This window comes from Herpailurus yagouaroundi, unplaced genomic scaffold (assembly GCF_014898765.1).
Source record: "Herpailurus yagouaroundi ecotype Mexico unplaced genomic scaffold, PumYag 216, whole genome shotgun sequence".
Taxonomy (NCBI): Eukaryota; Metazoa; Chordata; class Mammalia; order Carnivora; family Felidae; genus Herpailurus; species Herpailurus yagouaroundi.
This window is the reverse complement of record NW_024412447.1, coordinates 6,695,432-6,707,574: the sequence shown is the minus strand read 5'-3', so window position 1 is coordinate 6,707,574 and position 12,143 is coordinate 6,695,432. Positions and strand designations below refer to the sequence as shown.

The 12,143-nt window shown below is 42.2% G+C and overlaps 1 protein-coding gene across 1 annotated transcript in view; it reads right to left on the bottom strand.

Annotated features, from left to right (window-relative positions):
• The window catches only part of LOC121017808 (cytochrome P450 3A12), a 69,528-nt gene extending 61,701 nt beyond the window's left edge, over nt 1-7,827 (bottom strand). Inside the window, exons 1-4 of the mRNA XM_040456279.1 lie at nt 7,650-7,827; nt 5,685-5,778; nt 3,319-3,371; nt 838-937 (exon numbers count right to left, since the gene is read on the bottom strand). Of these exons, the coding sequence (XP_040312213.1) occupies nt 838-937; nt 3,319-3,371; nt 5,685-5,778; nt 7,650-7,720 (318 nt within the window). The 5' untranslated portion in view covers nt 7,721-7,827. The remainder of the gene's footprint in view (nt 1-837; nt 938-3,318; nt 3,372-5,684; nt 5,779-7,649) is intronic.
• Nucleotides 7,828-12,143: the final 4,316 nt, after the last annotated feature.

The following is a 12,143-nucleotide window of genomic DNA, read 5'->3' as shown; positions in this document are numbered from 1 at the left end:
GCACTCTCAACAATAGCCAAATTATGGAAAGAGCCTAAATGTCCATCAACTGATGAATGGATAAAGAAATTGTGGTTTATATACACTATGGAATACTACGTGGCAATGAGAAAAAATGAAATATGGCCTTTTGTAGCAACGTGGATGGAACTGGAGAGTGTGATGCTAAGTGAAATAAGCCATACAGAGAAAGACAGATACCATATGGTTTCACTCTTATGTGGATCCTGAGAAACTCAACAGGAACCCATGGGGGAGGGGAAGGAAAAAAAAAAAAAAAGAGGTTAGAGTGGGAGAGAGCCAAAGCATAAGAGACTGTTGAGAACTGAGAGCAAACTGAGGGTTGATGGGGGGTGGGAGGGAGGAGAGGGTGGGTGATGGGTATTGAGGAGGGCACCTTTTGGGATGAGCACTGGGTGTTGTATGGAAACCAATTTGACAATAAATTTCATATATAAATAAAAAAAAAATAACTATGTGATGTATCACGTTGATTGATTTGCGAATGTTGAACCAGCCCTACATCCCAGGAATGAATCCCACTTGATCATGGTGAACAATTCTTTTTATATGCCGTTGAATTCGATTTGCTAGTATCTTATTGAGAATTTTGGCGAGCCAAAGCATAAGAGACTGTTGAGAACTGAGAGCAAACTGAGGGTTGATGGGGGGTGGGAGGGAGGAGAGGGTGGGTGATGGGTATTGAGGAGGGCACCTTTTGGGATGAGCACTGGGTGTTGTATGGAAACCAATTTGACAATAAATTTCATATATAAATAAAATTTAAAAAAAATAAAAAAAAATAACTATGTAAATTTAAAATAAATCCATGCCTACCCGCCGGTTTGTGAAGACAGAATAGCATTCTTTCACTAGTACTGTTTTGATCATGTCCGGATCTGTGATCGCCAACACTGGCTGTCGCCCATCATAAAACCTATGTCAGGGAAACAGAGCTGATTAAATTTAACGTGCCAGTTTCTGCAGTGGCAGCCACTCTTGGAAGTCCAGACTTTTAACCTGATGTTACCTAACCCATTCCACAGTCAGAAATAACATTAGAACCTTTATTAAGTCCATGTGTTTACATGGGTATTTCTGGGACTATTCCCTATAATTTTTTGTATGGTAAAACTATTTCAAATATTTTAGAAGTACTTCAAACATTTCAAATATTTTATATATATTATCAAAGAAGAAGTTAGGTTAGTAAATAACTGAAGGCAAGTAAATTATCTAAGAACGAAAAAATAATGAAGGAGAATCCACCCACTCAGGCACTAAAAATTATAATTTTGAAGATATATCAATACATGAAATGAACATGACATAATATTAGATGAAAATTGTAGACACAATGATCACAAATATGTAAGATATGTCTGCAAATGAAGAGACTTGGAATGCTCAAAAAGGGATGGCAAAATTATGAATTACTTCTTTGCTCTATTTTCTAAAATATGCTTCCTAGTTACATTTTAAAGGAAATATTATTTAAATATTAAAGAGAAATCCTTGGTAGCATTAACTCAGAAAAATTTGAAACAAAAAACAAAGAGGATAAAGAAACACAAGCAACATGTAAATTCATTTTAGATATATTTTCCTTTATTACTTATATTTATTTTTATAGGTGGGTCCCAAGTGTGAATCCCTTGGGCTCCATATAGGTGACAACCCTTAGTAGCAGGACAAGTCCACTTGTGACACATGTATCACACAAAGCTGACTCCTTATATGTGATCCTGACCTCCTGACTCTCCATATGACCCATTAATGGGAACCAGCCACTGGCATGAGTTTTAGATTACACTTAATTACAGCATTCTCTGGCATCGTGTTTTCTACTACAAATCATTTGCATTTGTTAGAACAAAATGGAAGATATTCCATAAGTCCCCTATTCTTCCTTTGATGTCACAGAGGAACTTCAAATGCTTTGTGATCAGATATAAAAATGGAGGAGAACCACTGCACTAAATGCTCCCCGTCTGCAAAAAGTATTCTAAAACTCAGAAGGTTTCAGTGCAAATCAAGTATATTTAGTGTTGAAGCAGTGATAGTAGTTACTGAAGTGGCACTTAGGTCAGCTCTCTCCCATCAACCTGATCATCTTTCTTGGGTGATTTCCTACATCTTTGTTTGTTAAAACAAGACAAGCATGGACAAGGGACAGTGGTTTGGAGTTACCCTCTCTTTTCATGATCTCACAGCCCTAATACGACTTCTACTACCAGTTAAATTCGGATTCTTGCACCCCACCCCACATCCTCCAAATTCTGTGTTAATGGAGGATGGAAACCAAGAATATGCATTTTTAGCAAGCCCTCCTAGGTGGTCCTTATCCATAGCCAAGCATGAGAACCATTTACTGACTCTAGCCAGAGCTGACCAGTACTGAATGTAGGAGGGACACTGAAAATAAACCAGTGGCAATCCAGAGATCTGTGTTCTCTCTATTCCTTCATGTTGCTTATGGGTCACACCAACTCAGCAGAGCCCTATGGATTCTGAGGACTTGACCAGAGAAGATAAAGAGGTACAACACTGGCTGTGAGCGGCCCAGCACCACACTATACCTCTCACACTGCTTCAGCAAACCTCTAGCCAACCTCATTGGGAGCATCCACTGCAAGCCGCTGAGGCCATACTACAAAATCCCAAGTACATCAGCCCACCAGGGAAATACTGTGCTTTAGAAATTTCCTACATCTCTTCCAGTCTATAGAATTGGAAAAAGAAATACTTGACTATAGTTCTATCAGAAAGTCTTGGCTTAGTACTAAAATGCAAAACAAAACAAACTACACACTTGCAGACAGAGTAAGAAAAGAGCTGAGCAGAAATGGTTTTCCATTCTGTTTACAAAAGCCCTTCTATCAAAAGCACATATTAATCCAAAATATAAAGGACATCCTGCAGCTCTCCAGACCCGATTCATATTTGGACTTGTCCACCTTGTCACACATGCAATCCTGGGAAGGGGAGGTTTCAGGAGTTTTAATTAGAGGGCTTCATCCCAAGGGGCTCTCGACTGAGGCTGTCTACACTGTGAGGGCCTCATCATAACAAGCCTATCCACTGGAAGTTTCCAGCGTTTATCTATTTTTGGGACAGAGAGAGAGCATGAACGGGGGAGGGGCAGAGAGAGAGGGAGACACAGAATCGGAAACAGGCTCCAGGCTCCGAGCCATCAGCCCAGAGCCTGACGCGGGGCTCAAACTCACGGACCGCGAGATCGTGACCTGGCTGAAGTCGGACGCTTAACCGACTGTGCCACCCAGGCGCGCCTCCACTGGAAGTTTCCAGATTACTCACCCCCACATTCTTCCATACGTTCTAAAACATTTCTCATCAAATTCACAAAAACCCTGCAAGGAGAAACAAAACATATTAAAACAAACTAAATGTACTGAGCCTTACCTCTAAAGGACACAAAAACAATTCAGATCGCATGAAATGTGGCTTACTACCTCTCATTGGCAGATAGAGGGAAGCTCTTATTCACAGGCATCTTATGGGAAAGGAGAAAACAGCAGATATGAAATGGAGAAGTTCAAGTCTCTCTTGAGTTGTCTGCTAGTACTGTAGATACTGAACATCTTAGCCCATCTATGAAGACCCTGTAACCTCTGTCTTTCTGACATGTTTGGCTTGTGCATGGGTGTCTCTAAATGTCATAGCCATCTGAATTATTACCTTCAGGGACATGTGAGGAAATGGAAGCTGAGGGAAAGTCAGCATGGCCCCTTGTTCATTGATCTCATGAGCCTTACTAGATTTCCAGAAGATTTAGGAAATTAAGACACCTGTGCCCTCTTTCAGTCTAGCAGATCTACATGAAGTCTAACACATGTTTGTTGAGTGAGAAAGTGAGAGATGAATGGAGGAATGACAAAGTGGGCTCACTTCCAGTTCTCACACAGAAAAGAGGGGACAGTGCCACCAATCCACAAAAGATGGTGCAAATTAAAACGCTTGCTCTGAGTTTTCACTTATGTCACTTCAAAATCAGGAAACAACAAAACTTCCTGTCTCTATGTTTCAGCAGTAATTTTGATGTTTTAACTATGCAAAACAGGGTCCAAAATGTGGGTTCATGTACTAAGGAGTTGATTTGGGAAAAGTGGAAAGGAGATTATTGCTTTTTCAGAGAGGAAAAAGTCCAGGAAGTTCTTAACGATAACTGGGCACTGAAGGCCAGGAGAAGTGGAATCTGAGGAAGAAGCCTCAGGTCTGTGGGAAAGGAACTCTGAGGCAGAGAGCAGTGTGTAATATAGACTCTGCCTACTTGTATTCTGGACATGAGCTTCTACCTTCTGTTCAGGAGTCAGGCCTGGGATGAGGCATCAGAGCTGGATTAACCATATGGCTCCTCAACATTCAGTCTGTGTGTCTGCTAGTACATTCCATTCAGTTACTTTAAATCTTTAATAGTTTTGTCAAAACAACTCTTTTCTTTTTTTTTATTATTATTATTATTTTTTTTTTATTTATATATGAAATTTATTGTCAACCCTCTTGCACTGTTGGTGGGAATGCAAATTGGTGCAGCCGCTCTGGAAAGCAGTGTGGAGGTTCCTCAGAAAATTAAAAATAGACCTACCCTATGACCCAGCAATAGCACTGCTAGGAATTTATCCAAGGGACACAGGAGTACTGATGCATAGGGGCACTTGTACCCCAATGTTCATAGCAGCAATCTCAACAATAGCCAAATTATGGAAAGAGCCTAAATGTCCATCAACTGATGAATGGATAAAGAAATTGTGGTTTATATACACTATGGAATACTACGTGGCAATGAGAAAAAATGAAATATGGCCTTTTGTAGCAACGTGGAAAACAACTCTTTTCTAGTGATTTTGTATGAGTGGTTCTACCTTTGTGTGAAAAATAAAACACCCACACCCACACACACACACACACAGATGCAATTCATTTGGAGGTTTAAATCTGAAGTCAATAGACAAGCAAAGTCTTGCCTCAGTTAGACCCCCTCCCTGCTCAGACTCACCCATAGGGTGTCTCCTTTGAAGGCAGAGAAGTAAAACAGAAAATTCTGGTTCAACCACTCAAATCCCAAAAGCTGTCACCATTAGCAAAGGATGGGTTAGAGTTATTAAAATAACTGCAGGGGATTGGCAATTCTTAGGAGAATTCAAGTATGTGCAAACTCCCCAAAGGTGAATCTGGAGTTGCCCATAAACTGAAGTTCCAGAGCCATCCAGGAAAACCAAAAGGCTACTCAGAGCTCATGCTATGAACAGGAAAGTCTGACTCTAGCATACAGAGCCTAATGAGCCACCACCAGGGAACCCCTTGACACTTTTCAACTAATAACAAGTACAATTATGCCTTCATGGGAACCTGCACCTGCCAAAGAACTCTTCACGATGCTCCAAGTTGGAACAGCAAGTCCTGTGCTGCATCAGCCAGAGATCTGGACTGCCAGCGCAGAGGAAACCTGAGGCTCCTAAGAACAGACAAGAGAGAGCCCTGGGGTGCACCTGGCCATACGCTGGGTGGAGACTATGACACCATTTCTGGAAAGTCTGAAACCTAAGAACTTCCTGCTGAAACCTAAGAACTTCCTGCTGAGGAGTATTTTTAATATGGAACTAAGCTGGAATTTGCAACCATAAGAAGCAAAAGAGGGAGCTGGGAGCTCAAACAACACCCACCTGACGGTACCCCAGAGCAGTTCCCAAAAAAGGCAGAGGTTTTGGCCCAGGAATTCCCAGCTTCTTAAAAAGTCCATGTGTGTGGGTCCCATATCTATAAAGTTAAAGAGAAAGCCTGGTCACAGGGATGGTGGAAGAGGTGTGGGGACTGGCCCATCACTGACGCAGAACCAGAACAGGTAAGAGAGGAGGTAACACGTAGGGAAGAAATGATAACGTCAATTCCAATGGCAATTGTTACATTCATTCATCATCTCCTTTCCCTTCTCCACTGTAGACCCCAAACAGTAATAATAATGATGATGATTAGCTAAGAGCAGCTGAAAATTTAACAGTCCCAATCCTAGACTGAACACTTGAAAAATGTTTCCATACTTGAGATCTCCTGAAAAGTTCATGCTGAATTCTTCCAGGAAATTCATTCATGCCTATTTAGTAAATGACTCTTCCATGATTTTAGAGATTGTCATTCTAGGAAGGAAGAGAAAAAAATTTTTATGCTCCAATGATGAGAGTTTGCTTAATTATATCCACTCAGTAACAGAGGGTTAAGAACATCAAAATGTTCTTAACAGTTTGCTCAGAGACCTTTCTTCTTTTCCCTCCTTGTAGTCCCTGTTGCTATTTGGGGTCTGGGGTCCTTTTTTGTTTTGTGTTTTTCTTTTTGAGAGAGAGAGAAAGCATGAGCAAGGAAGAGAGGGAGAGAAAGAGAGAGAATCTTACACTCGGTACAGAGCCCAATGCAGGACTCTATCCCATGACCATGGGATCATGACCTGAGCGCAAATCATAGTTGGACACTCAACCAGTGGGGCCACTCAGGGGCCCCTGGGGTCTGATCCTACTTGAATCTATCTTTATAGAGGCCTGGAGCAACCAGTGTTCTTATTTCTGTACAATTAAAACTGTGTCCCAGCCTCAACTGGCCTCATAGAAAAGTGGGATGCTTTCAGCTCCACGTAAGTCTCTGTTGTCAGACATTCTGGTTCTCTTGAGCTGCAGAGAAGGGGGACTGAAGTTGGAAACTAAGTCCTTTCCCAACCTGTTCCAGGATACTGGGAAACCCACCACTGAAAGGAATTCCTCTGCTAATGATTTTTATTTTCCTCCTGTACTGTAACATAGAGGGAAAAAACATATTTAATATCCAAATTTGCTTTCAGGGCTATGTCTTTGCAGCCTGCTGGCAGATTTCTTATTGAGGGAGGAAGAAATCTCTATACTGATGCTAACCTTCCCAGACACTAGAAGGAAAACCTGAAATGAATAAAGTTTCAAGATTTCTGCCAAGTCTCTTCAGCTCTAAAAGTACTCATTTAGGGTAAGGAGTTCTGCATATTACAAGGTCGGGGAGTGGCCAGGAGAGGGGCACAGAAAAGAGGGAAGAGTCCACTCTGAAGAGGAAGGTGAGGCATGTCCAGCCACCCTGGAAGTCTGGGTGCACTTGTGTACACGATGCTTGGTGGCAGGAGGGAGGGGAGCAGGAGCCACCTGAGAGACACAGGCCCAATTCTTTTACATGTGTCCTTAGCGGACACAGAGCAGGAAGGTGAATATAATGAGACAAGACCCAAGTCAGTCCTCTGCCTCCAGAATCCCCAGATCCTGAGATGGGGATGAGGACCCCGAGCACAGGAGCCTATTGATTTTAATCTGTCTCTGGTGAATTCTGCTTGATGGGTCTAGGTCCCAACAGGGGCTGAATCAGAAGATCATCGCCAGGAGCAAATAATATCTCTCAGCCCTCCTAACTACAGAAATTGGAGTTGGGGCATGGGGGTACTCCTTCTGCAGATCTGAGGGACATCAATAATAACTCCTTATGTGTTTCTAGCTTGTTTGAAGCACCCAACACTTCAGGAACTTCCTTTTGTTAACTCTTCATCCACAGAACAGACAAGAAAAAGGGGTAGAGGTTGCTGATTAGCAAGGTTCCAGAGGCAATGGGCCTGAACAGTTACTCACAGATAGAGGAGCACCAGGCTGATAGCCAGGAGAAGCCAGGTTTCTGTGGAAAAGCTTGGGATCAGGTCCATGGCCACTTTCCCTCTGTGAATCTCCTCTACTCTCTCTCAGCAGTGTGCGCCAGTCTTTGCTGGCCTGTGCGTGTGGAGCTTTCCTTCCCACCAGCAGTGATTCAGTGAGGCTGGAATGTATATACTGAAGAGGGGGTGGGACTGGAGCCCCAGCTGGTATAACAGCTACCTGTGCTCCACCTGAAGGTGCCTCCCCACCCACGAGTGTTGGCAAAGTATCATGGACACTCCCAGTTTGACCTTTAAGTTCATATTCTGCGGGAAATCAATAAACAACTCAATCAGTGTTATCAGTAATCTCAAAGGTTTGAGAAACTCAGGTAAAGTCACTGTTCTTAAGTCTCTAACCTGTCCTTGTCATCATGGCTGCCTGCACTCCAAAATACTTGAAATCCTTCAAACGACCTGGGTCTACTCATGTTTACTCATGTAGTTTCCTCTGCCTAGAAATGCCCCTGTGTATCCTAGAAGGATCTTACTCCTCCTCAAATCCAGCTGCGACAGAAGCCCCTATTTTGGAGTTTTCCCTCACCAATCTCCTTGAACAGATATAACCATTTCCTTCTCTGCGAAATTTCTGTCTTATGAGCCCAAGTTCTTTTCTTGTTCTCTGTCCTCTCCACCCCTCTCACTGGTCTCCACCCCTATTTGCCTTACAGATAGAAAGTTTCTCACAGGCACAAAGTAGTCATAAAAATTATGTCCTTAGTCTCCAACAAAGTGCTATATGCTCGGGGGCATTCAGAAAGGTTGATGGAGTTGAGTTGGTAGAGGTTAAATTACTGGGCTTCCAGTATATCCTTTCTGGGAAGATCGTTGGTGACCATGCTAGATACCTAATGGGAGAAATCGATAACAGGGCATCTAGAAATTACACTGGCTCATTAACATCAATCTGACCCATGTTCTTTGTCTGCGTGTCCTGAGAAACCATGGATTGATTGCGTGGCATACCTCTGGATTCTCTGACACAATGGAGCCCTACAAAAAGGTAATTAAGAAAGAAGTGGCTCCAAGCTGGAATACCAACACAGGACAGACATGGGGAGCTGGAAGATGATCCCCAGGAAAAGTAGAAGAGAAAGTCCCAGGAATTCTGAAATATTTCTTTCCCCTTTTGGTGCCTTCACTGGGCATCATTCCAAAGGGTCATGCTATTATCTCCAGTTTGCATTCATAGATACTGAGACTCAGTGACTGCAATTAGCTTCCCAACAGTTATTGATCACAAGAATATATTGTAAATAAGTGAACATAGAGAGAGACTGAAAAGTCTTCTGCACTCTACAGTACTGATAATCAATGTTTGCCCTTCCCTGATAAGGGTCACTACGGGAAATAATGAGACCCACAACAAATTGGTTATAATTCTGTTCCTAATCCATGGAGACCCATGGAAAGCACCTGCCTTCTCTGTCTTCCAGGTCACAGGACTCTGCCTCATCTCAATAGGAAAGACAGATGCTAGTCAAGATGGTATTAAGAATATTTTTGGGTGGGATGTCCCTTTCTATGTTCCCCAGCAGAGAGGTACATAGAATATGTGCAAACAAGGAAAGATTCATGTCATCTGCTAATTCTAGATGCTTGATAAAACGTAATGCTCTTGATGCCTGATAAAGCTAATAAACACAAGGTCTTACCTAACACAAAGTTTCACCTAAACACAAAGATTTTCTTATTTTACTTGGAAACCAGACCTCTGTGGAAACTAATACTCTTTCATCTGCCTCAAAAACCCATGCTCAGCTATGATGGGTTCAGTCATGTGTATGGTCCAGATATACTCAGTACCACATCACTATGTCAAGGCTGTGTCTTTGGGACTATTTCTGGGAATGGGGAAAACAGAAAAATACACATTCCAAGGACAGGAGAGGGTGAGTAGCCTCCAACTGCCTGGGTCCAGCTCATGGGTCATCTATCAGTTGCTCCCAATAGTTGACCTCCTAACTGGCCTGACCCTTGGTCAGCAAACTTAATACACTGTGACCAAGTTGGATTTGACCCTGGAACTCAAGTGTGGCTAACAGAGAAAAATAGAAATATCAGTTATCACATTAACAAATTAAATAAGAAAAGTCTTATCATCAAAATAGTTTTAGAAAAAGTATTTGATAATATTCAACTCCCATTTATAATATAAAAAAAGTTTTAAAGTACTAATAGGGAACTTTCTTAACATGATTAAAGTATCTCCCAAAAAACCTACAGAAAATATCACTCTTTTTTTTTTTTGATTCAAGGATTTCTTTATTTTTTTTATTTTTTTTATTTATATATGAAATTTATTGTCAAATTGGTTTCCATACAACACCCAGTGCTCATCCCAAAAGGTGCCCTCCTCAATACCCATCACCCACCCTCTCCTCCCTCCCACCCCCCATCAACCCTCAGTTTGCTCTCAGTTCTCAACAGTCTCTTATGCTTTGGCTCTCTCCCTCTCTAACCTCTTTTTTTTTTTTTTTTCCTTCCCCTCCCCCATGGGTTCCTGTCAAGTTTCTCAGGATCCACATAAGAGTGAAACCATATGGTATCACTCTTCATAGTATAAAAGCACTTCCCTCTTATACCACTTTAATGTTTTACTTTATGCACATACAGCCTTTTCAAAAATAGTAACTGTTTTTAAATAAAGAAAATCTCATCAATTAACTTTTTGCTGCAAATGGGAAAAACATCAGTACTTGTTTTTGTCAAGAACCCAGACTGGGGATCCCATGGTTAACAGTTCAAAAATTACTGAAAAAATTAAATATTTTTCTGCCTTGTAAAACTTCCTGAACTGACTAGCAATGGGCAAAGGGGAAAGGAGAGGACCAGAGGAGAGGGCCAATCATTTGGCCAAGATCATCTAGGTTTACAAGCTGGAGTTCTTGATCTTTCGTTAGAACACAGGCTTCTCTGATAATCAGATGAAAGTAATGACGTATCTCCCTAGAAAATAAACACTCATCAAACATTTTTGCCTGTTGTCCCAAGAAATTTCCAAAGATACATGAGTAGCTGCCAAGCCCACTGATTTTTTTCCAGACACCCTGCCTCACCAAGTGCACCCTACTCTCAAGCTCCAGCCAATTTTGGTTGGTCACGTGGTTATTCTCAGGGCCATGGAGACCTATCAGTCTGAATCAGTCTTCATTGTACCTAGTGCTATGACACACCATGGGGCAAAGTGTGAACAAGACTATTACAAAGGGCACTTACGCAAAGGCCCTAGGTGGGGTACTCCACTGTAGTCAGACACTTCCAAAGGAAGGCATCAGGAGCTTGGGGAAGGCAGAGACAAGTGGGATGTGGGGCAGGGGCAGGAGTAGGGGGTGGGCAGGAAGGGAGTGGGTTCACAGAGGAGGTGGCACAGGTTGTACCAGGGACAGAGGAGTATTTGGTCAGAGAAAGAAAAGAGAGGGCATTTCAGCCTGTTATAATGGCCAGCTTACCATCATTATCATTGCTGAGTATGTTTGTCATTTCTTGGTTGCAAGGTACAGTGTCTAAATCAAGCTGACTTTTATGGCTGCTAATAAGGAATGAATCACACCACAGCCCCAGGTAAGCATTCTTTGCTTTCAGGGCCAGGGCTAAGGCCTACTCTGGTCAGCAGGGGGCTGGAGACTGGCCAGGACCTCTGGAAAAAGCCACTGGGCTTGGCAGGCACCACAGTGACCTTTCTTACACTTGTTAGGGTAATTTCTTGGTTTCAAAACATTTGTTGAAGTAGAAGTCATATAATGTAAAATTAACCATTTTAAAGTGAACAATTCAATGTTACTAGTACTGCTTAAGGGAAAAACCACAAGCCCAAGATGGAATCATTTATGCTAGGCCAAGACACCAAACCAGGGCTTAATATGTATCTTAACTGCAATTTCAACCTCTCCAAGCAACGTTGTCTTAACCAGTCAGTCAGGAATCTTCTGGTCAGCACCAGTGAGGTAATCTGTCACATGGGCCCCTCTAGAATCCCCAGAGGAAGATAAGATAATTTACCTAATAAGACCCTGCCCTTTCCCCTAGGTTGGATGACCTTGCTGAAACAAACTTTTCTTTTGCTAATAACTTCCTTGCCCACCTCCTGCCCATAAAAATCTTCCATGTTGTACAACTCCTCAAAGAATCTCTCTACTTGCTAGATAGGATGTTGCCTGAAGAGTCATGAATTGCTTAATAAAGCCAATGAGATTTTCAAATTTACTCAGTTGAATTTCATTTTTTTTAACAGTACATTCACAATGCTGTGCAACAACTACTTCTTTTTTTTTTTTTTAAACTTTTTTTTTTTTTTTTTTTGGGACAGAGAGAGACAGAGCATGAACGGGGGAGGGGCAGAGAGAGAGGGAGACACAGAATCGGAAACAGGCTCCAGGCTCTGAGCCATCAGCCCAGAGCCTGACGCGGTCCGTGAGTTCGAGCCCCGCGTCAG